The 23,153-nt window shown below is 37.5% G+C and overlaps 1 protein-coding gene across 1 annotated transcript; it reads left to right on the forward strand.

Annotated features, from left to right (window-relative positions):
* Positions 1 to 3,993: 3,993 nt before the first annotated feature.
* On the forward strand, positions 3,994 to 4,521 carry LOC132705078 (matrix metalloproteinase-9-like). Its single transcript, XM_060675508.1, has one exon. It carries the CDS (start codon positions 3,994 to 3,996, stop codon positions 4,519 to 4,521), a length of 528 nt encoding a protein of 175 aa, XP_060531491.1.
* The last annotated feature ends 18,632 nt before the right edge of the window (positions 4,522 to 23,153 follow it).

Consider the following 23,153-nt stretch of genomic DNA (forward strand, 5'->3'; position numbering starts at 1 on the left):
TGTAAGTAGATCGATAAAGGGACATCCAGGCCCCCCATAACCTCACTTTTTGGCCTCCCGGCCACGGGCCCACCGCCCACGGGCCACTCGGCCACGGGTCTTCTTCTTTCATCCTGGGCCCGTTGGCCACTCGCCCATAGGCCACTCGGCTATGGGTCTTCTTCTTGTTGTGTTCTGGCCGTACGTCCATTGGTCGCTCGCCCATTGGTTCAAGGTCACTCGACCATTGGCCACTCGCCCTAACCTAACCAAACCATCGTCCGTGGTACCAGTCTAACCAAACTGTCGTCCGTGGTGCCAACCTAACCGTCGTCCGTGGTGCCAACCTAACCGTTGTCAGTGGTGCCAACCGTGGTCCGTGGTGGGGGCGTAGCCTCCGCTGGTAGAGTCCCCCGCCCCCCCCCCCCCCGGGTCTTCTTCTTCTTCTTTTTGCGTCCAGTTAGTCGACCATCCCGGTGTTCCTGTTGATGACGTTCTTGTTCCCGCAAAAAAAAAATCTTTAAACGAAACCAAAATCTAAATTTTCGATGAGGGAGAGTGCGGCATTACTTCAACCACCTCCCCCCTGTATATATATATATAGACACTCCGTAATTTCATTTTGTCAGTATGTTATACTTTGCGTCCGGAAGCGACCTCGTTAACACGCTGATAAATAAGTTACCTTTCGAACTACACCTTCCCGGTTATCAATTTTGCGGACCGGGGACGAAATTGAAAAAACGGCTTAGTCGCGGTGATAGCGGCGTGAATCCTTTGGACGCGGCGTGTAGGGAACACGATATTGCTTATTCGCAACAATGAATGTAAATTGCAGCGCGATTGTGTGCGATGGCGTACCGCCGCCGTCGCGTTTGACGACTGGATCGCCCGCCGCGTCGCCGGTGTGCGGCAGCGGATGCATGACATCATCGCTTTGCGATATGTTTAAACGAAACCTTGGCGGGTGAGATCATCGCGTCGCCTGCCTTCGCCGCAAAAAAATGTTTTAAACGAGACTATCATATTAGTCCGCTGGCGGAATACAGTATATAAAAGGTTTCGATTGTTTGTCATCATTTAAATACCGCTTGAGTTGTGTGTGTGTGTGATCAAGTCGCTTAATTGACCAAACGATCCGTGTTATCTCAGTGTTAGGCGCGCCACCGCACCCTCCCAAACCAACGCCAAAAGTAAGTACTATTTTTGTTTTTTTGAAAAAATTGTCAATATTGAACTGAAGGATTCTACTTTCGTTATAGATGGACTTAAAAGCATTAAATGAAAAAATTGCAGCGAATAAAGAGAATCGAAAACCAATAGTTAAGTTGGGGCAGTTAGACGTTGGTCGACCATACAAGATAGACAAGGCCAGAATAGTAGAGACCCAGTTTGGGGAGGCGGATCTATTGGAGTTAGAATTATCGGTGGTGTTCCTGCCGAACCGGGTGACGGACAGCTTCCGGCCGAATATAGACCAATTTTCGACGGGCCGCTACAGTCTGGTGTATCGGGGCGTTAAAGAAGTCGGCAGTTGGCCCGCTCAACAATTTGAAATAGTTCAAAATTAAAAATTACGGGGGAGAGAGAGAGAGAGAGAGACGGTAAGTCTTATTTTTTCAAATATTATTATTATTATTATTATTAGATCGCAATGAATTTTACGCGAACTATTGAGGACGCTCAAAATTTAATTTTGGCTTTTCGTCAAGTGAACAAGGAGCGAACGGAGGTTAAACCGCCGCGTGCAATGCTCCACCACAGAATCATCTCGGCGTCTTCTACGTCTCTTCTTCGTGTTCGAATGTGGTTGTATCTACCATAGATTCAAATTCGGATGGGCACTGCAGAACCGTATTGGATAACGTCGCAACTGTCAATGACGTCACAAATTTCACGTTAGAATTAAAATATGTCATATTGCTAATTTCACGAATTAGGCAATTATGTGATATTATGTATGATATTATTAGGCAATTACATGCGATGAAATATTAAAAAATTATTGTAGTTTTTTGGTAATTTCGTTAAGATGTTTAACATCATTATGCAAAAATATATCGAAAAATATATTTAAAAATAATCTGTACTTATCCGCATTATTATTGTTTCTTTTACTTTTTCCTTAATTATAATACTTTAGGAAGGGAAGTAATTTATGTAGTAATGAATATTTTTAATATCACATGTGATATTCACTTGAATTATTTTTTTTTAAATAAACGATATTTTATTCTTTATAGTTTTCATTTATTTCATTTCTTTTTTTTTCATATTGGATGAATGATATTCTTCATAACTAAGTTGTCGGTAGTGATTTATTGTCCCCCTAGAAATATATAATAATTTTTAAATTTTCATTGAGAGAAATAAATGAAAAATTTTACATTCAAAAAGAAATATTAGAAAATTGAAATTTCGATTGTTCTAGAATAAACGACAGTCTGAAATCCAGCACGGTCGACGTTAAGTTAGATATCGAGGCTAAAAACGGATTTCCTGCAAATACGCGCGCGTACTGCGTCATCATTCACGATTGCATCGTGGAACACCGGCCGCTTAGCGAAATTGTCCGAACGTTGTTGTAATAAATACGAGGCAAATTTGATCGAGCGGCGCAGTTCGTGGTACAAAGTTTGTGCAGTCAAAACATTTTGTGGTAAACATGCAGGGATTCCAACTGCAAGACGGCGGCGAGGGATTCGTCGTCAAGGAGTTGGCGGCATGTAATGGCAGTCAAAGCTGCAATTTCATTTTCAAGCCGCCAAAGGAATATGGGCGGCTGTCCTCCGCCGACAAGCGTGGGGTGCCAACCGAAAAAAAAGTGAAACAAGATGTTTCGGAAAACTCCAAAGTCTACTATCACGGTACCAAGTACTGTAATAGCTGTAACAAATATTTTTGCTTTTGTGAAGAATCCATTAAAAATCATCCAAAATATAATATAAAATATTGTTCGGAATTAACAAGTCGTTCGAACAATATAAGTTTATATTGCGACGAAGTTATTCCATCACCGTCATCGTCATCACCACCAGCGGACAAAAAAACAAGGATTTAGAACATACACTGCCTCCGTTATAGAAGAAATACGTTGTGGTGATTGTCCGAACGTTGTCGTAATAAATACGAGGCAAATTTGATCGAGCGGCGCAGTTCGTGGTACAAAGCTTGTGCAGTCAAAACATTTTGTGGTAAAAATGCGGTTCGTGGTGGTCGACATGCTGGGATTCCAGCTGCAAGACGGCGAGGGCTTCGTCGTCAAGGAGTTGGCGGCATGTAATGGCAGTCAAAGCTGCCATTTCATTTTCAAGCCTCCAAAGGAATATGGGCGGCTGTCCTCCGCCGACAAGCGGGGGGTACAGAGGTTGGAGGATCGCCTCCATGGATTGATATACACCGGGGGATTTGTCGACTATGCGAGGGTGGACGACGTGATAAATCATATTAGCGCACAGGCCGACGTCATTTACGTGAGGGGACAGGTAAAGGCGGACTTTCTGGCCAAGAGGCTGGAGTCGTCGGCGTGGAAGCCCACCATCATTAACGTGGAACAGTTTGATGACGGCGGACGACGAGACAGCCACGTCGCCACCAGCACCAGCCCCCAGCCCGCCGCAACTGTACCTCCCCCTCCAAAGTTTGAGAAGAAGGCGAGGCCTAACTGCATGTTCCACAAGGGTGGACGGCGACGGATGTGCGTCCTAAATAATATTTTCGAATTATATTCATGGGTATACACCAGTATACCCATTATTGTATAAAAAAAATTAAAATATTTTTTTTTCAAAAAAAAGTTTGTCGTTTTATTTTGATCTGCGCAACATGTATTATTTAAAAAAAACATACACGTAAATATGAATTAAAAAAAAATCATCTCTCACGTCCCTCTATAAAAACGCCAGTTATGATCGGTGAATATTTAGTACTGCAGTTACTTTTGATTGAGAGAGAGAGATGAGGGTTGTGGGTTTTTGTTCACTTCTTCTTCTTCTTCTCTACGCTATCCTTGCTATGTGCTCGACAACTGAAGACGACACGACGCTAATCGACCAGGAACTCTCTGATTATTTACAAAAATATGGCTTTCTGCCGGTGAATAGCGGGGGCGACGACGACGACGACGTGTCTCTCACTCAGATCGATCCGGTCAGTTTAGAGCAAGCGTTAATGGATTTTCAGGAATTGTACAATCTACCAATGGACGGTACTCTAAACAATGAGAACATAGCGCTAATTAAAAGCCCCCGCTGCGGAATAGAAGAAAATGCTTTCACAACCGCCAATGCGGTATGGAATAAAACGACCTTAAATTGGTATGTTCAAGCCTCGGCACCCTGGCAAAGGATTCGATTACGGACGATTGCCAACCAAGTTTTCAAAATTTGGAGTTCCGTTTCCAATTTAGAATTCGCTTACAATTACATGAAGCCCGATATTCTGATTCTAATCACCGATAAATCGTACGAACATAAACAAAGCGTAAGATGTCAAGGCAACGGATTATGTAGTTATAAATTTGACGGAAAAGGTCAAGAGTAGTTTATTGGTACAGTATAGGCCGCCCCCACTCCTCTCCCTTTTTGTGGGCGTGTCCTCCTTCCCCAGGACTCTCTAGCTCCTCCGCCTTTACCCATAATCCCTTGAAACTGACCCCCATTGGATAAGCAACCAGAAATGTGGGGTTTAATCAATCCCCCTCCTCTAGTTTGCGATGGCGGCGAAGCCAAACAGAGCCCAGATATTTTCCCACCCGTAAGAAAAGCAATGGCGTCAATGAGACTTGATCATATTGTTCGCGTGATCATCTGCACCCTCTAGCGGTTCGAATGTAAACTAGTGTCCCCTCTTGAAATAAGATTTTCTTTAATAAGGTAACCCCACCTAGTGAATATTGACCAAAACAATTTATTTTAAAAACATATAGTTCTGCGAATGTGTACCCTCGCGGATACAAACTGTACTTTTCACTATTGCGCACAAAGGACAGGGGAAATAAAGACGAAAAGTGTTGGATTTCTTTTTTCGGAACTGGAAGCTGGCAGGCACCACCAATAATATCTGCAAAACAAAAACCTGGTTAAAATTTTCATTAATAAAGTAGGATATTAGAAACCATATACTTTTTCAATTTACTAAGCCATCTACCGTGCGTTAACTTCATATATATTTCTGCATGCTTCTGTTTTAAGGTATCGTGAAATATTTGACTATTTATCTGGGAAAAGTGTATGTGTGTATGTGTATGTGGCCGTGGTAGGCTTTCTTTGCTATTATAATTTTATTTTTATTATTTAATATTTACAAAATTAATTTATCTATCTTATTGATGATTTTGATTTTCTTTGCTATTTTATTATTCGTTTTTATTATTTAATATTTTCAAAATTAATTTATCTATCTTATTGATGATTTTAAGATATCGCAGTCAACTTTACTATTTCATCAATTTCTTTTATTTATTGCTGATCTTTGAGGATAGTGTACATACTTTTTTTCGTAACTTATCTGTATCTACCCTTTAATTTCCTATCAAGCCATAAAGCAAACTCGAAAGGCATCTTAACTAAAAAGTCATATACTTTAAAGCTGCTGCTACTACTACATGAAAGTGTGTTTCTATGGCACGATTTGAAGATAACGAAACATTCCCCAATTTTTATAAATGAGAGCTCACTGCCAAACTACCAAACATCACAGTACAAACTACCGTACTACGCCCCCCCCCCCCTGGACAAAATCAGGTTAGTCAGCGTCATTAATTCTACCTGCGTTTACGAATAGCGTATTGTTAATTAAGGTTTAATACGCAGAAAATTTAAGTAACAAATAATTTCAATGAAACTCACTAACATCATAAATTATTAAAAAAAAAATTAGAACAGTTGGAATTTACTGGAGTAACCAATTTGGCACTAAAAATGGAAATTTTCGATACTCTACTAGGTGCCTACAATAAATTTTACTATTATTTTTAATGCAGAGACACAACGATTTTCTAGTTCTGAATTTGATCAGGGGTATATGACCATAGTTTACGCCGACTCTAAAAGGCTTTGAAAAGCGCGGCGTATGTATCTTCCAAAATGATCCAAGCAGGCTCGGATTGCCAGCAAATACACAACTCGCTTTGAAAAGCGGACAGACGTGCCCTTGTCCAACTTGACAAAGGCAGAATTATTTTAGGAAAGGTATATTATTTGTAAAAAACTATACAATTTTTTAAGTAACATATTTGACAGACCATGGCAACTAGTAAAGCAGAATCCGAGAATTCAATCGGCGGCTGTATGTTGACTGACAAGAATATAATTGCTGTTAATCCGGCCCTGCTTCGTGTACAAATGCATAGTGGGGAGACATGAACATTTTTCGAAATTGCGTCCCTATCCTCTTGGGATTCTACGTTGGACAAATTCTGAAAACGACCCCAGAAATATAATTGGTGAGAAAATAGTTTTTTTTTGTGTTAACAGTTAACAATTTTTTATTTTGGAAATAAGGGGTTTCAGTATGTACTGGTATTAGTGAATCAATTTAATGACCTCAGCATCTCTAAACCCCCCATCTTGAGACGCGTTAACGATCCGGATCGAGTTACGTCGCGTAATTGTGTCACTTTTTTAATTAAAAAATGAAAGAGATGTAGGTCTTGCCTGTTTTTTTTTTAAAGGAGGTTCAAACCCGTGCGAGGTGAGCTTTCATATATGAAACAGACCAGTCATGGGGACACGAGATATGGAAAGTTTCAGCGCAGTCGTCGCCACATTGCTGCCAACACTGCATATATAAGAAATCACGAACCATTCAGGTAAAATTTTGAAAACACATATTTATGACAATATAGAACCTCTCTTTTTTTAACAGGAATATTGAGACTTAGACCAGTATCTTTTTAAGTAGGCATGTAGGGTAAAGAAGACGCAGAAGCTTCAGTCGGGTACCATCGGTAACGTAGGCGATTGATATATTTCCACCACTACATATGTTGGATTGGAATTTCCCATTTGATGCTTTGACTGACTAAATGAGAAAACTTGGAGGTAAGCTCTTACGGAATTCTATGGAAATATGTTTAGTAACATATTGGTGCATTACTCTGTCTTCCAGTCAGTTTCACATAAACTTTGCACGTATTATAGAAATGCCACCTACTTTTTTTTGTGTTAATATTATTGAAAGTAGTAGCTGGTAGCTGTAGTCGTAAGCCCAGAGAGTCTCTGTTTTGAACATAATACACAAAATGGGGCGTTCAAAAACAATAGACTGCATGCCTTTTAGAGTCGGCGTAAACTATGGTCATATACCCCTGATCAAATTCAGAACTAGAAAATCGTTGTGTCTCTGCATTAAAAATAATAGTAAAATTTATTGTAGGCGCCTAGTAGAGTATCGAAAATTTCCATTTTTAGTGCCAAATTGGTTACTCCAGTAAATTCAAACTGTTCTAATTTTTTTTTTAATAATTATGATGTTAGTGAGTTTCATTGCAATTATTTGTTACTTAAGTTTTCTGCGTATTAAACCTTAATTAACAATACGCTATTCGTTAACGCAGGTAGAGTTAATGACGCTGACTAACCTGCTTTTCTCCAGGGGGTGGGGGGGGGGGGGCGTAGTACGGTAGTTTGTACTGTGATGTTTGGTAGTTTGGCAGTGAGCTCTCATTTATAAAAACTGGGGAATGTTTCGTTATCTTCAAATCGTAAACACGTATCATTAGAATTATATTTTTAAAATATTGATTAGGACATGTACTAAGTAACTAAATGCTCTAGCAAAAATATTCACACATATTGCGGTAAACGTACAAATTTATATTAGAGAAAATTAACTATTTTTAGAGGTTGGTTTTTCAAAAAGGCGGGGGATTTAGTTAAAGAACAGATAGAGACTAAAGGGAAGCTCTATGAGAAAAGTTAGAATTAAAAAATCGATGCTTTCGTGTCATAGCGAAAGATGGATTATTATTAAAAATAATACTTGCATTAATTGTTGTCACCATTTGTGAAAAATATGGAAAATATCCTCTAGGTTCGCATACCTTTTTTTAATTTTTTTAAGGTGGCTAACAAAATACACAGACAGAAAAGTTTAGATCCTGTTCGTTAATGTAGCGCATAGAAAAAAATTAGAAAAGAGAACGTTTCGTGTATGGCATTCGTAGTTAGTACGGAATATTAATCTGAAGGCTGCAAGACAGTGAAAGACTGATGCGCTTAAGTGTGGTTCAGAGAGGTTATTTGGACTGTAGAAGTTTTTCTTTGAACAGGGTTCAAATAGCGTCTCCTAGAGCGTTAGCAGAGAAGAGTATTACAGTATTTAATATAAGCGTCCAGATTTTATTGTTGTTGAGATTTCCATAGAAACACACTTTCATGTAGTAGTAGCAGCAGCTTTAAAGTATATGACTTTTTAGTTAAGATGCCTTTCGAGTTTGCTTTATGGCTTGATAGGAAATTAAAGGGTAGATACAGATAAGTTACGAAAAAAAGTATGTACACTATCCTCAAAGATCAGCAATAAATAAAAGAAATTGATGAAATAGTAAAGTTGACTGCGATATCTTAAAATCATCAATAAGATAGATAAATTAATTTTGTAAATATTAAATAATAAAAATAAAATTATAATAGCAAAGAAAGCCTACCAACGCCACATACACATAATATTTTCGACATATGAACTTTTCCCAGATAAATAGTCAAATATTTCACGATACCTTAAAACAGAAGCATGCAGAAATATATATGAAGTTAACGCACGGTAGATGGCTTAGTAAATTAAAAAGGTATATGGTTTCTAATATCCTACTTTATTAATGAAAATTTTAACCAGGTTTTTGTTTTGCAGATATTATTGGTGGTGCCTGCCAGCTTCCAGTTCCGAAAAAAGAAATCCAACACTTTTCGTCTTTATTTCCCCTGTCCTTTGTGCGCAATAGTGAAAAGTACAGTTTGTACCCGCGAGGGTACACATTCGCAGAACTATACGTTTTTAAAATAAATTGTTTTGGTCAATATTCACTAGGTGGGGTTACCTTATTAAAGAAAATCTTATTTCAAGAGGGGACACTAGTTTACATTCGAACCGCTAGAGGGTGCAGATGATCACGCGAACAATATGATCAAGTCTCATTGACGCCATTGCTTTTCTTACGGGTGGGAAAATATCTGGGCTCTGATTGGCTTCGCCGCCATCGCAAACTAGAGGAGGGGGATTGATTAAACCCCACATTTCTGATTGCTTATCCAATGAGGGCCAGTTTCAAGGGATTATGGGTAAAGGCGGAGGAGCTAGAGAGTCGTGGGGAAGGAGGACACGCCCACAAAAAGGGAGAGGAGTGGGGGCGGCCTATACTGTACCAATAAACTACTGTCAAGTTTTGGGTCACGCATTTTTTCCCAATACAAATCAAAAGTGTGTGGAAATCCATTTGGATAAAGACGAAAACTGGTATTTTGGGAACGATGTGCCTGCGCCCGCACCACAAACGAGTTTGTATACCGTGCTATTACACGAAATCGGGCATACCCTCGGCTTAGGGCATAGTAATGATCCCACGTCCATTATGTATCCATTTTATGGGAGCGTAAATACATTGGGACTCGATGACATTGCGGGAATTCACCGTTTGTACGGAGACAAAACGACCATATCAGTGTCGCCATCGACGACAACTACATCGAAAAGCCACACAAAAACAACAACAAAAGTTACTTTGTCACCACCACCAGACTTGTGTAATATACTTCCGGATAATTTTCTAATCACTTTGAACCATCATATGTACGTGTTTTACGATAAATGGTGCTGGATACTACGCCTAGGTGATAGAACCTACACCGAACCAAAACGAATAGCTGAGTACGTTCCCATGGACAAAATTTCCCACATCTATCAAAGACCCAACGGACAACTCGTGGCCATTGCGGACAATTTATTTTATATGGTGGACTTTCCTAGTTTTAGGATAGAACGTAAAGCGGACATTGAGAACCTGGGCGTTCCGCAAGATAAAAAAATTAATGCAATTTTCAGCACATACTCCGGCAGAACTTTCATCCTTTACGATGATAATTATTTCAACGAATTGGACGAGTGCAGTTTGTGTCCGAAAGGTCACGGCTTTGTAAACGAATTGTTTGGCCCGATTCCGCAAGGCGTGAACAGCGTGTTTCGCTACACCAACGGACATTTATATTTTTTCAAAAACAAAACCTATTACGAGTACAACGATTTTTTAAATACATTGATCAACGCAGGACCCGCGGATTTCAGTCTATTCGGCATCAATTGTCCACGCGAGAGCGTGTTTCAACAGATTAAAAATTTGTTATTGTTATTGTTATTGATCCTTTGCTTGGAGGATACGCTTCTGGAATCGCTTTGGTGTATTTGATCACGAGAGACTTATCGTTAGCAGAAGGCATTTCTGTTAGATTACTTTTACAAAATTTATTTAACACCTTCGAAACGACGCGTAAAAATGAGACGTTTCTGACCCAGCTCTTTTTATTGTGGACCAAATGGGTGCCAAATTTACACGAAGGGAGGGGATGGAAAACGCGCCAAACGGACGAAACCGTTACAACGGAATTTCGCATTTTTATATTTCTATTTTACAAAGATTTCTAGATTTTAATTGAAGCAATACTTGATTACATTCTTGATTTTTATTACCCCTCACAGCTATCACGTACCATCAGTACATTAAACTGAAAAAAAAAATTATATTAACACGCCACCGCATCACGAAACTTCAATAGCGGCTCCTTCCAATGCGCACGCTCTTCCGAATCGTTATCGGTCCTTTCAATCTCGTGATAAGGCTGTCCTAGGAATCACGTGACAATATTTCAGAACAAAATAACTACGTCTCGTTGGACAAAAATGGCGATTTCGAATTCCGGCAAAAATTGCATCCATATGCGTGGTGGCAGGCCGATTTGGCCCAGCTCGACCGATATGCGAAACAAAATAAAAACTTTAAATTTATATTGGTTGTTATCGACTTTTTTTTCAAAATACGTGTGGTGCGAACCGTTAAAAAGAAAAACGGAGAGTGATGTGACCAAGGCCTTCGCCAAAATTCTAAAAGAGGCACGGGATCGACACCCAAAAAACCTGCAAACGGATCTGGGCAAGGAATTTTATAATGGCAATTTTGAGAAGCTCATGGTCAAGCACGAAATTAATCATTATAGTACGTACAGTAAGAAAAAGGCTGCGATAGTCGAACGGGTAATAAGGAGACTCAAAGAAAAATTGCATTGCGTACCGCTGGACAGACGTGCTGCCCTCTGTCGTTCAACAATACAACAACAAGAAACACAGAACGACGGGAATGAAACCTAATGCGGTGAATAAAAGTAACGCCGATTCACTTTTGAAGAGCGCTTTCAGTCACCTGAAAATATTCGGAGCTAGGAAATTGAAAGTGGGTGACGTGGGTTAGAATTAGTAAAGCCAAACACGTGTTTAACAAAGGATACACGCCGAATTGGACCACCAAACTATTGTGGTCAAAGTGCAGATCACGAACCCGGTAACATATCTTCTCGAAGATATGTACGGTAAACCTATAATGGGAGGATTTTACGAAGAAGAATTGCAAAAAACGGCCAATCCTGACGTCTATCTCGTTGAAAAGGTTCTGCGCAGGCGCGGTAAAAAAGGTTTGGTACGCTGGTTGGGATTGGACAAGTCGCACGATTCGTGGATTGACGACGCGAATGTATTATAAGTCTCAGTGTCGATGTAACAGTCGTGTCGGGCGCGCATCATGGAGCAGCAGTCAATATCGCTCCCCTCCCCGAAGAGTTGTACGAATTTTTAACGAGCTACGACATACATTATACGCCGCCGCCGCCACCACCACCGTCATCACCGCCGCCGCCACCACCACCGTCATCACCACCGCCGCCACCACCACCGTCATCACCGCCGCTGCCACCACCACCACCGGAAGTGCAACAACAACAAGTAAGAAAACCGTCAAAACGGCGTCGTAGTGCGACGACACCCCCAAAGCCTCACAAAAAAAAAAAGAAAAAGCGAAGAAACGGTTCAGCAGCAGTAGCAGCAGCATACCGGCTCATCCTCCTCCTCCTCCTCCGGTTGGTTCGATACGTTTATCGACGACGAAGAAAGAAGGGTGGTATGCGAAGCGTTCCAGTTGAAAATGGTTTTAGAGTCGCAGCTGGTGCGAAACGAGGACCGGAGCAAAGAGACTGAAACTAAAATTGCCCTGCTGCAGAGCGAGTTACAAGTGGTGCGCCTTCACTCCGACGAATGCAGAAAAAAACTTAAACATTTTGCAAGTTTAGCGTCCTCTCTGCCCGCATCAATCCCATAGTTTTTTTTTTAATTTTAAAAATATTATCGATGTTGATGTAAATAAAAAAAAATCTTTAGTGTTTTTTTTATTTAGACACACACACACACACTCCTCCAAACAACAACAACCACAACTAGAACAAAACCTGTTGAATCGGAAGTGAAAAAAAAATACATATACATTTTACATTAGAATAAAAAAAAGACTAACATAAGCCTAATTTTTACAAATATTTTTTATTATTAGGTCGCAATGAATATGTGTTTCTATTACTCTTGAGGCATGTTGAGGGTTTGTGATGTCATTAATAGTTGAGAGATTATTCAATGCATTCTTATAACCTTAGAATACATAAAGAATCTATAAGAGATACATCTATGCTAAAACGTCAATTTGCAAACACTAACCATAGAAAATTTTGGAAACATGTTAAATTTCAGCAAAGATATCTTCTATTGTATAAAGAATATATCTCGAAGATTGTTTTTTAAATAGAAACTAATATATACTATTATCTAATATATTATATTACTGTTTCTAACCTCTATTTGTTTTTCAGTTATAGAAAGATTCCACAATTTACCCTAAAATGGAATTATATAGAATATGAACAAGATAAATTATAAAGTATATATTGATATTACACAACTTTTAAAAGTTTCATTGTCAAGAATCATTATAATTCGTTTAAAATGATTTTTATCGGATATGGATATTGGTATTGATATTGAAGGGAGGCGCTCGTGGGCGTCCAAGCATTTAGGCCACCAGACCGCTCTAGAGAACGTCCAAAATGCCACCCTTTCCATAGAAGGTTAGCAACTTCTTTAGTCTAGTAATACCATGCACTGAATCCCGATCGATCAGGGTCGTTCCGAAGACTCCCAATCGGATATGGGTAAAGATAATTTATAAATTTTGTCGACTGAAAATTACTGTTTCATTGAAAGAATTGTTGTTACTTTTATATTAAGGAAATATCAGGTGAATGATTAAATCATGTTTAAAAATATTTATCATTTTTAGATTGAATTTTTATGTTTAGTAGAGTTTTACAATTTTAAATTTCATTTACTGGAAAATTTCGATTATACATTTTTGCTGATGAAAATATTAATTATTGATTGCCATATTAAGATTATTATTTGACTGAAATTTAATTTACTGTTTCTAACCTCTTTGTTTTCAGTTATAGAAAGATTCTATATAATTCCAAAATGGAATTATATAGAATATGAACAAGATAAATTATAAAGTATATATTGATACTACACAACTTTTAAAAGTTTCATTGTCAAGAATCATTATAATTCGTTTAAAATTATTTTTATCGGATATGGATATTGGTATTGATATTGAAGGGGGGCGCGCTCGTGAAAATGCCACCCTTTCTATAGAAGGTTAGCAACTTCTTTAGGCTAGTAATGCCATGCACTGAATCCCGATCGATCAGGGTCATTCCGAAGACTCCCAATCTTGCTCATGTTAAAACAAAGCACTCGGTAAACAGAAAATACGAGGCTTTCTCCCTTTTTATGCAATCAGATATGGGTAAAGATAATTTATAAAATTTTGTCGACTGAAAATTACTGTTTCATTGAAAGAATTGTAGTTACTTTTATATCAGGTGAATGATTAAATCATGTATAAAAATATTTATCATTTTTAGATTGAATTTTTATGTTTAGTAGAGTTTTACAATTTTAAATTTCATTTACTGGAAAATTTCGATTATACATTTTTGCTGATGAAAATATTAATTTTTGATTGCCATATTAAGATTATTATTTGTCTGAAATTTAATTGTTAGTAATTTATAATAATGAAAGAAAGAAAATTGAACATTGTTTTAATTTATCAATGAATATATAAGGATTACCATTGATTAGTTATTAAAGATACATTTTAAAATGAATTTCATAAAATAATAACTTTGAATATACTTTTGTTTTTCAGGTCTTTTAATTTATTGTTTTTTATTTTCAGTAAATATGAACCTCCAAAATTAATATAAACAAGGAACTATCATCATGAAAAATCGTTACATTTCAACTGAGATGGTTTGAATCAAAGATAAATAAATGTGTCTCATAAAGTTATATTAATTAAAAATTGTTATCTAATGTAATGAAATTTAGTTATTTTTACTTTAAATCACCATCCAAATTATTAGAAATTATGATAGACCCAACTACAGTCAAATGATGGTAAGAAAACATACATGTCTATAAATTTCAAGATTCTAAAAATATCGTTGATGATCGCATAAAGAACGTATTACTGGAATTTATTTCATAAAGAAACATAAAAGGTATTTAAAATAACAATCTTAATTTTTATGTGATAATAATTTCCATAATCCCTAATTTATTATTGTTTTGTCTCCGATGGTTGCAGGATTTAAGAATTTGTGGAAAAATTATTAATGCAATACAAAAACCAGATGTTTTATCGTAAAGAATATTTTCATTTTGACTAAAATAGTTTTCATTAAATGTAAATGAAGATACAATATTTTTCTAATATTTGGTCGTATATAATCGTGTAATTTATGAAATTTTTAAAATATTATCGTTGATGACATAAATACACTTTACAGATAACAGGTATTTAATATAGAATTTTATGTGATTTTATTTTTTATAACCTCTAATTTATTTTTATTTCATTTGTGATGATTATAGAATTTGAGAATTTGCGACAAATAATTGATACAATACATTATTTTATTAAATTAAATACATTATTTAGATAAAGAAATTTTAATTTAACAAGTAAGTCTTTAATATTTATTTTTGAAAATATATCAAATTAAAATCAATAATTATTTTACATAGTATCCTATATTTTCAAGCTGAAAAACAAATATATACAAAGCGTAAATCTACGCCATTTATCAAGCAATTTCGAAATTACAGATTCCTTTTTACTTCTTTAAGAAAATAATGTAAAAGTTTACAAATTACTTTTAAATATATTTTGTGAAACATATTTTCCAATAACAATATCTAAACATCATGATGAAATTAACAAAAATTGTAATGCCTTTGTACATAATTACTTCATTTATCCAATCAACAATAATAATACATAATCTTAATTCTAATATTAATAATGACATTTTAAATTTATGACGTCATCAACAGTTGTAGGATTATTTGATGCGGTTTTACAATGCCCATCCGAGTTTCAAACTATGGTAAACGCGAACACAGTTAAACGTAGAAAATGTCAAAATGGGTACGTGTCGACGAATTTTTAAATTAAAGGTATTTAATATAACATTTTTAATTTTTATGCCATATTATTTTTCATAACCTCTAATTCATAATCGTTTTGTTTCCTATGGTTACAGGATTCAAAAAATTTGTTCACTACCCCCTAAAAAAAAAGCTGACGTCCCAGGTAACAAATTAGACCATTGAAGAACCGCTTAGAAGAGGGTAGTTTAACAGCAAAAATTATCATCAATGAGTTATCAATAAAACGACTTCTGATAACTTCTAGAGAAATTATCATAAGAAATTTAAATAAAAACCATCATTGCCAATTTGGAAAAAAAAATTATCCAAGTAAAATATTATTCGGATAAATGGATATAAACACAGGTAAAGTTTTATCATGTTCAAATTATAAGTCGTAATTGATATTTGGTATAAAATTAACGTTTCATATAATCTTTTAAAATTATTTACACAAGTTAGTTTTATTGTTTTTGTCAACATTTAAATGAATCATATATATGTGTAAGTATTTCAAATAGACGATTTCCAATTTATTTACTAAAATTGCATGATAAATTTAAAATATTTTATTTACTTTTTTGACGGTAAATTTTTTTCATGTTATAATCCTGCAGATAAAAAACAAACCATCATTAACAATTTCCCTATAAGGAATGCCTTCAATCAGTTATTGAACATGGACCAACTGATAATTTCATCCAAAAAATTACCATCACTATTTTACAAAGGCTTATATCATCTAAATAAAAAGAAATAATTAAAAAATATATATATTTAAATGAATGAATGAAAACATGATAATTAATCTTAATTTTCTTTTAATATTTATATTATTATTCTTAATATGAAATATTAGTGTTTTAATGTGTTTCATTTATTTATGTATTTTTTAAATTATTCAAGTTTTTTAAATTTTAATTTCCTAATATTTCTTTTTGAATGTAAGATTTTCCATTTATTTCTCTCAATGAAAATTTAAAAATTATTATATATTTCTAGGTGGACAATAAATCACTACCGACAACTTAGTTATGAAGAATATCATTCATCAATTATGAAAAAAAAAAGGAGACAATTTTATTAAATAAACGATCATTGAAACTTTGTAAGTATCCGTCGAGTCATCCAAGAAAATACTTCATTTAGACATAAATTTCAATTTAACAAGTAAGTTTTTTATATTCGTTTAAAATATCGTTTATTTAATAAAAAATAATTCAAGTGAATATCACATGTGATTACTACATAAATTACTTCCCTTCCTAAAGTATTATAATTAAGGAAAATTAAAAGAAACAATAATAATGCGGATAAGTACAGATTATTTTTAAATATATTTTTTCGATATAATTTTGCATAATGATGTTTAAACATCTTAAAAAAATTACCAAAAAACTACAATAATTTTCTAATATTTCATCGCATGTAATTGCCTAATAATATCATATATAATATCACATAATTGCCTAATTCGTGAAATTACCAATATGACATATTTTAATTCTAACGTGAAATTTGTGACGTCATTGACAGTTGCGACGTTATCCAATACGGTTCTGCAATGCCCATCCGAATTTGAATCTATGGTAGATACAACCACATTCGAACACGAAGAAGAGACGTAGAAGACACCGAGATGATTCTGAGGTGGAGCATTGCACGCGGCGGTTTAACCTCCGTTCGGTCCTTGTTCACTTGACGAAAAGCGAAAATTAAATTTTGAGCGTCCTCAATAGTTCGCGTAAAATTCATTGCGAAAGCCTACCTTTTTCTTGTTGGCCGATGTACCAGGCTACCTGGCCTTGCATTGCTTCCAGTTTTTCTTTCATATCATCACCATTTATAAAACAGGTGAATACGCGTTTTTTGGTTGTCATTTTAGTAGTAATGCCGGGTGTCGTATCTCACAAGATGCACTGTAGGATGGGTACACTTTGGACACACGTCAAGGAGTTTTACTTTGCTTATCCAATACGGTTGTAGCTGATATTTGTATTTGCGCGCGTAATTACACTTTGAACACACGATTTTTTTGGAGTAGACGAAATAATTTCTCGGCGGTGTGACGTTCATTATTAAACTGAAATATTGTGTGTTCCGGATGTTTTATTAATAGCATTATCAACGGATATTCTTATCTATTTCCTGTTTCCTGTCCCCCGCGCCTTCGGCACGTACGCCTCCCTGTCGGTGACGTTTGCGTCACTTGGTTGGCACCACTGACAACGGTTTGGTTGGCACCATGGACAACGGTTTGGTTGGCACCACTGACAACGGTTGGCACCACGGACTACGGTTTGGTTAGGTTAGGGCGAGTGACCTTGAACCAATGGGCGAGTGGCCAATGGAAGATGGCGGGGGGGCGGGCACTCTACCAGCGGGGGCTACGCCCCCCCGGGGGCCCCCGCGGGCGAACTACGCACCACGGACAACGGTTTAGTTGGCACCACGGACAACGGTTTAGTTGGCACCACGGACAACGGTTGGCACCACGGACGACGGTTGGCACCACGGACAACGATTTGGTTGGCACCACGGACGACGGTTTGGTTGGCACCACGGACCACGGTTGGCACCACGGACAACGATTTGGTTAGGTTGGCACCACGGATGACGGTTTGGTTAGGTTAGGGCGAGTGGCCAATGGGCGAGTGACCTAAGGGCGAGCGGCCAATGGACGAACGGCCCGTGGCCGGGTGGCCAAAAAGTGAGGTTATGGGGGCCTGGATGTCCCTTTATCCATCTACTAATGTACACTCTGACCGTCAACGCCCAAACTAAGTCAGAGCTTCACGTCGAATTAAAAGCGCGATATTTACCACTGGATGAGATTTACGAAGAGTTTAACTCGCGTCACGTTTAATGATGACAAAGGTTTCGAATCGGAGGATGCAATTAGAAAACAAGTAGATTCTTATTACTATCAACTTAAATCTATCTATAATGAATTGTTTGCAAATGCCACGCCCTTCCAACATACTCCTCAAATTCTGACACCTTAGCCTTAAAGGTCCACCCTTAAATCTACTGAAATTTGATGGAAATCCCAAACTTTGGCCCACATTTTATGATCTATTTCGTAATGTCATTCACCACAACATTGAAATTTCTCATGTCGAAAAATTCCAGCACTTAATCTCACATTTAGAAAGTGAGCCACTTAATTTGATAAGATCGGTCGCTATAACTGACACGAATTAGGTCACAGCTACCAATACACTAGTAAACAGGTACCAAAACAAGAGAATTTTGGCCACGACAGAGTTAAATAGCATTACAAGCTGCACTTTAAGATCAAATCCGACAGATCAGGATGTGAGAAAGCTTTTGGATACTTTTTCGGAAAATCCCGCAATTTTAAACAATTTAAACTTTGATGCAGCAAAAGGTAGAGATTTCATGTTATTCAATTGTCTATTGAATAAGTTGGATTCGAAAACCCGAACGGATTTTGAGGTTACGGTGACAATCAAAGAGATACCTTTATTGGATGATTTCTCGAAATTTCTGGAAAACCATTGCAAGGCCCTTGAGTCTTTTCATAATTTTTCTCAAAAGAAATTCTCAGACTCTAGAAAGACAACTTTTTCGTCAGCACGTAATAGCAACCTGTCGTACTCAGACTCTTCGAAAAAAAATTCGTTTTTGTCGTTCAACACACATTCGCAGTCCTATCTGCTTTGTAAAGGGGAACATTACCTATCCAGTTGCCCCACATTTATCACAAAAACCCTCCAAGAGAGATACATTGACGTTAAGCAAAATGAGTTATGCATAAATTGCTTGTCTCCCACACACGCCTTAAAAAGGTGACCATTGTCCTATCGTTGTCAAGCATGCAGTCACTCTCATAATTCTCTGCTGCACATACCACTGACAGAGATTCGAATAATTATCCACTACTCCTCCACAACCTCCATAAAACCAGGACACCAAAGCAGTTTCGACAAGTACAAGTTGTGTTTTTGCCAACGTGCCCCCAAACGTCTGTACCATTTTATTAAGTGCTGCTGTCGTAGATATTATGGATCATACTGGTTTGTACCGCCCCATTTGTATTTTGGTCGATAGAGTCACGGCCTAAAAGGCATGACCAGTCAAACTTCAAAAGGATTAACTCGATGCACCATTAAATCACAAAATCTAGCAACTCCTCTACTTTCGTTCGATGCCATTGTCGTACCACAGCTATGTACTGACAGAAATGCAATATAACTCGATAACGCTGGCAGAGAAAATTTAAAAAATCTGGAGTTGGCTGACCGCAATTACCATATTCCCGGTGTTGTAGATCTTGTAATTGGCGATTAACTGGTCAAATCCTACTCGCTGGACGCATCCCAGGTGCGTCCGGTCATCCATCTGCTTTAGAAACTAATAGGAAAGGTACAAAACTCGTTGAATAATTTGTCGACTGTTACGTCATGTTGCAGCAGTATTGGCTTAGATACTTATTTTCTGAAATTCTGGGAAGTAGAAAGCATACCGACTAAGCATCCCGCTTCCCCGGAGGACGAAAGGTGTGAGACTATTTTCGCAAATACGACCCGCAGGAACAAGAGTGGTAGATTTATCGCATCCCTACCCTTTAAACACCCAGAATCTTAGCTTGTTGTCGCTGGAAAAGCGTCTTTCTCGAAACCCAGAGCTCTATTCTATGTATCTCGACTTTATGCGCGATTACCTGGAAGATATTTATAAAGGTTCTTGGATTACAATGGAGCCCCATCTCCGATGCTTTTTCATACCATTCCCTACCTGACCTTGCATGTAGATGAATAAAGGGACATCCAGGCCCACATAATCTCACTTTTTGGCTTCCCGGCCACGGCCCCCCCGCCCACGGGCCACTCGGCCACGGGTCTTCTTCTTTCACCCTGGACCCATTGGCCACCCGCCCATGGACCACTCGGTCATGGTCTTCTTTTTGTGTTCTGGCCGTTCGTCCATTGGTCGTTCGCCCATAGGTTCCTCGCCCTAACCTTACCAAACCGTCGTCAGTGGTGCCAACCGTGGTCCGTGGTGCCAACCGTGGTCCGTGGTGACAACCAAACCGTTGTTTTTGTCCGTTCGCCCGCGTGCCGTTCGGGGACCCCACCGGCAGCCCCCCCGCCATCTCGGGGGGGCTGCCGTGAAAACCCGTCCGTCGTTGAACGGTCACTTTAATGCCGAGCTAATTATGTACCGTCGGTTCCGTCCCGTTGCTGCTAGATGTCGCGCGCGCCGTTCGCCCGCGTGGCGTTCGGGGGCCCACCGACCGCGCGGGGGCGTAGCCCCCGATCGTTGTCCGTGGTGCCAAATTAACCAAACCGTGGTGCCAACCTAACCGTGGTCCGTGGTGCCAACCAAACCGTTGTCAGTGGTGCCAACCAAGTGACGCAAACGTCACCGGCAGGGAGGCGTACGTGCCGAAGGCGCAGGGGACAGGAAATAGATAAGAATATCCGTTGATAATGCTATTAATAAAACATCCGGAACACACAATAACATTTCAGTTTAATAATGAACGTCACACCGCCGAGAAATTATTTCGTCTACTCCAAAAAAATCGTGTGTTCAAAGTGTAATTACGCGCGCAAATACAACCGTATTGGATAAGCAAAGTAAAACTCCTTGACGTGTGTCCAAAGTGTACCCATCCTACAGTGCATCTTGTGAGATACGACACCCGTCATTACTACTAAAATGACAACCAAAAAACGCGTATTCACCTGTTTTATAAATGGTGATGATATGAAAGAAAAACTGGAAGCAATGCAAGGCCAGGTAGCCTGGTACATCGGCCAACAAGAAACAGGTAGGCTTTCGCAATGAATTTTACGCGAACTATTGAGGACGCTCAAAATTTAATTTTCGCTTTTCGTCAAGTGAACAAGGAGCGAACGGAGGTTAAACCGCCGCGTGCAATGCTCCACCACAGAATCATCTCGGTGTCTTCTACGTCTCTTCTTCGTGTTCGAATGTGGTTGTATCTACCATAGATTCAAATTCGGATTGGATAACGTCACAACTGTCAATGACGTCACAAATTTCACGTTAGAATTAAAATATGTCATATTGGTAATTTCACGAATTAGGTAATTATGTGATATTATGTATGATATTATTAGGCAATTACATGCGATGAAATATTAGAGAATTATTGTAGCTTTTTGGTAATTTCGTTAAGATGTTTAAACATCATTATGTAAAAATTTATCGAAAAAATATATTTAAAAATAATCTGTACTTATCCGCATTATTATTGTTTCTTTTACTTTTTCCTTAATTATAATACTTTAGGAAGGGAAGTAATTTATGTAGTAATAAATATTTTTAATATCACATGTGATATTCCCTTGAATTATTATTTTTTAAATAAACGATATTTTATTCTTTATAGTTTTCTTTTATTCCATTTCTTGTCGTCACTTTATTTTCTTAAAAGAAATAAAAAGGAATCTGTAAACAATACCGAATTTGTTTGACAGATTGTGTAGACTTATGTTTTACATTTCTTGTGTTAAACTCGAAAAACTTATTATGTTACATAAAACGAATATAAAAAACTTACTTGAGTAGTTTATTGGTACAGTAAAGGCTTCCCCCACTCCTCTCCCCTTTGTGGGCGTGTCCTCCTTCCCCACGACTCTCTAGCTCCTCCCCCTTTTACCCATAATCCCTTGAAACTGGCCCCCATTGGATAAGCAAGTACCAATGCGGTTTAATCAATCTCCCCACCTCTAGTTTGCGATGGCGGCGAAGCCAATCAGAGCCCAGATATTTTCCCACCCCTAAGAAAAGCAATGGCGTCAATGAGACTTGATCATATTGTTCGCGTGACCATCTGCACCCTCTAGCGCTTCGAATGTAAACTAGTGTCCCCTCTTGGAATAAGATTTTCTTTAATAAGGTAACCCCACCTAGTGAATATTGACCAAAGCATTTATTTTAAAAACATATAGTTCTGCGAATGTGTACCCTCGCGGGTATAAACTGTACTTTTATTGCGCACAAAGGACAGAGGAAATAAAGTCGAAAAGTGTTGGATTTCTTTTTTCGGAACTGGAAGCTGTGTGGCACCACCATTAATATTTGCAAAACAAAAACCTGGTTAAAATTTTCATTAATAAAGTAGGATAATAGAAACCATATAACTTTTTAATTTACTAAGCCATCTACCGTGCGTTTACTTCATACATATTTCCGCATGCTTCTGTTTTAAGGTATCGTGAAATATTTGACTATTTATCTGGGAAAAATTCATATGTCGAAAATATTATGTGTATGTGGCCGTGGTAGGCTTTCTTTGGTATTATAATTTTATTTTTATTATTTAATATTTACAAAATTAATTTATCTATCTTATTGATGATTTTGATTTTCTTTGCTATTTTATTATTTGTTTTTATTATTTAATATTTTCAAAATTAATTTATCTATCTTATTGATGATTTTAAGATATCGCAGTCATTTTTACCATTTCATCAATTTCTTTTATTTATTGCTGATCTTTGAGGATAGTGTACATACTTTTTTCGTAACTTATCTGTATCTACCCTTTAATTTCCTATCAAGCCATAAAGCAAACTCGAAAGGCATCTTAACTA

This window comes from Cylas formicarius, unplaced genomic scaffold (assembly GCF_029955315.1).
Source record: "Cylas formicarius isolate icCylForm1 unplaced genomic scaffold, icCylForm1.1 PGA_scaffold_7__23_contigs__length_41026272, whole genome shotgun sequence".
NCBI classification, from domain to species: Eukaryota; Metazoa; Arthropoda; class Insecta; order Coleoptera; family Brentidae; genus Cylas; species Cylas formicarius.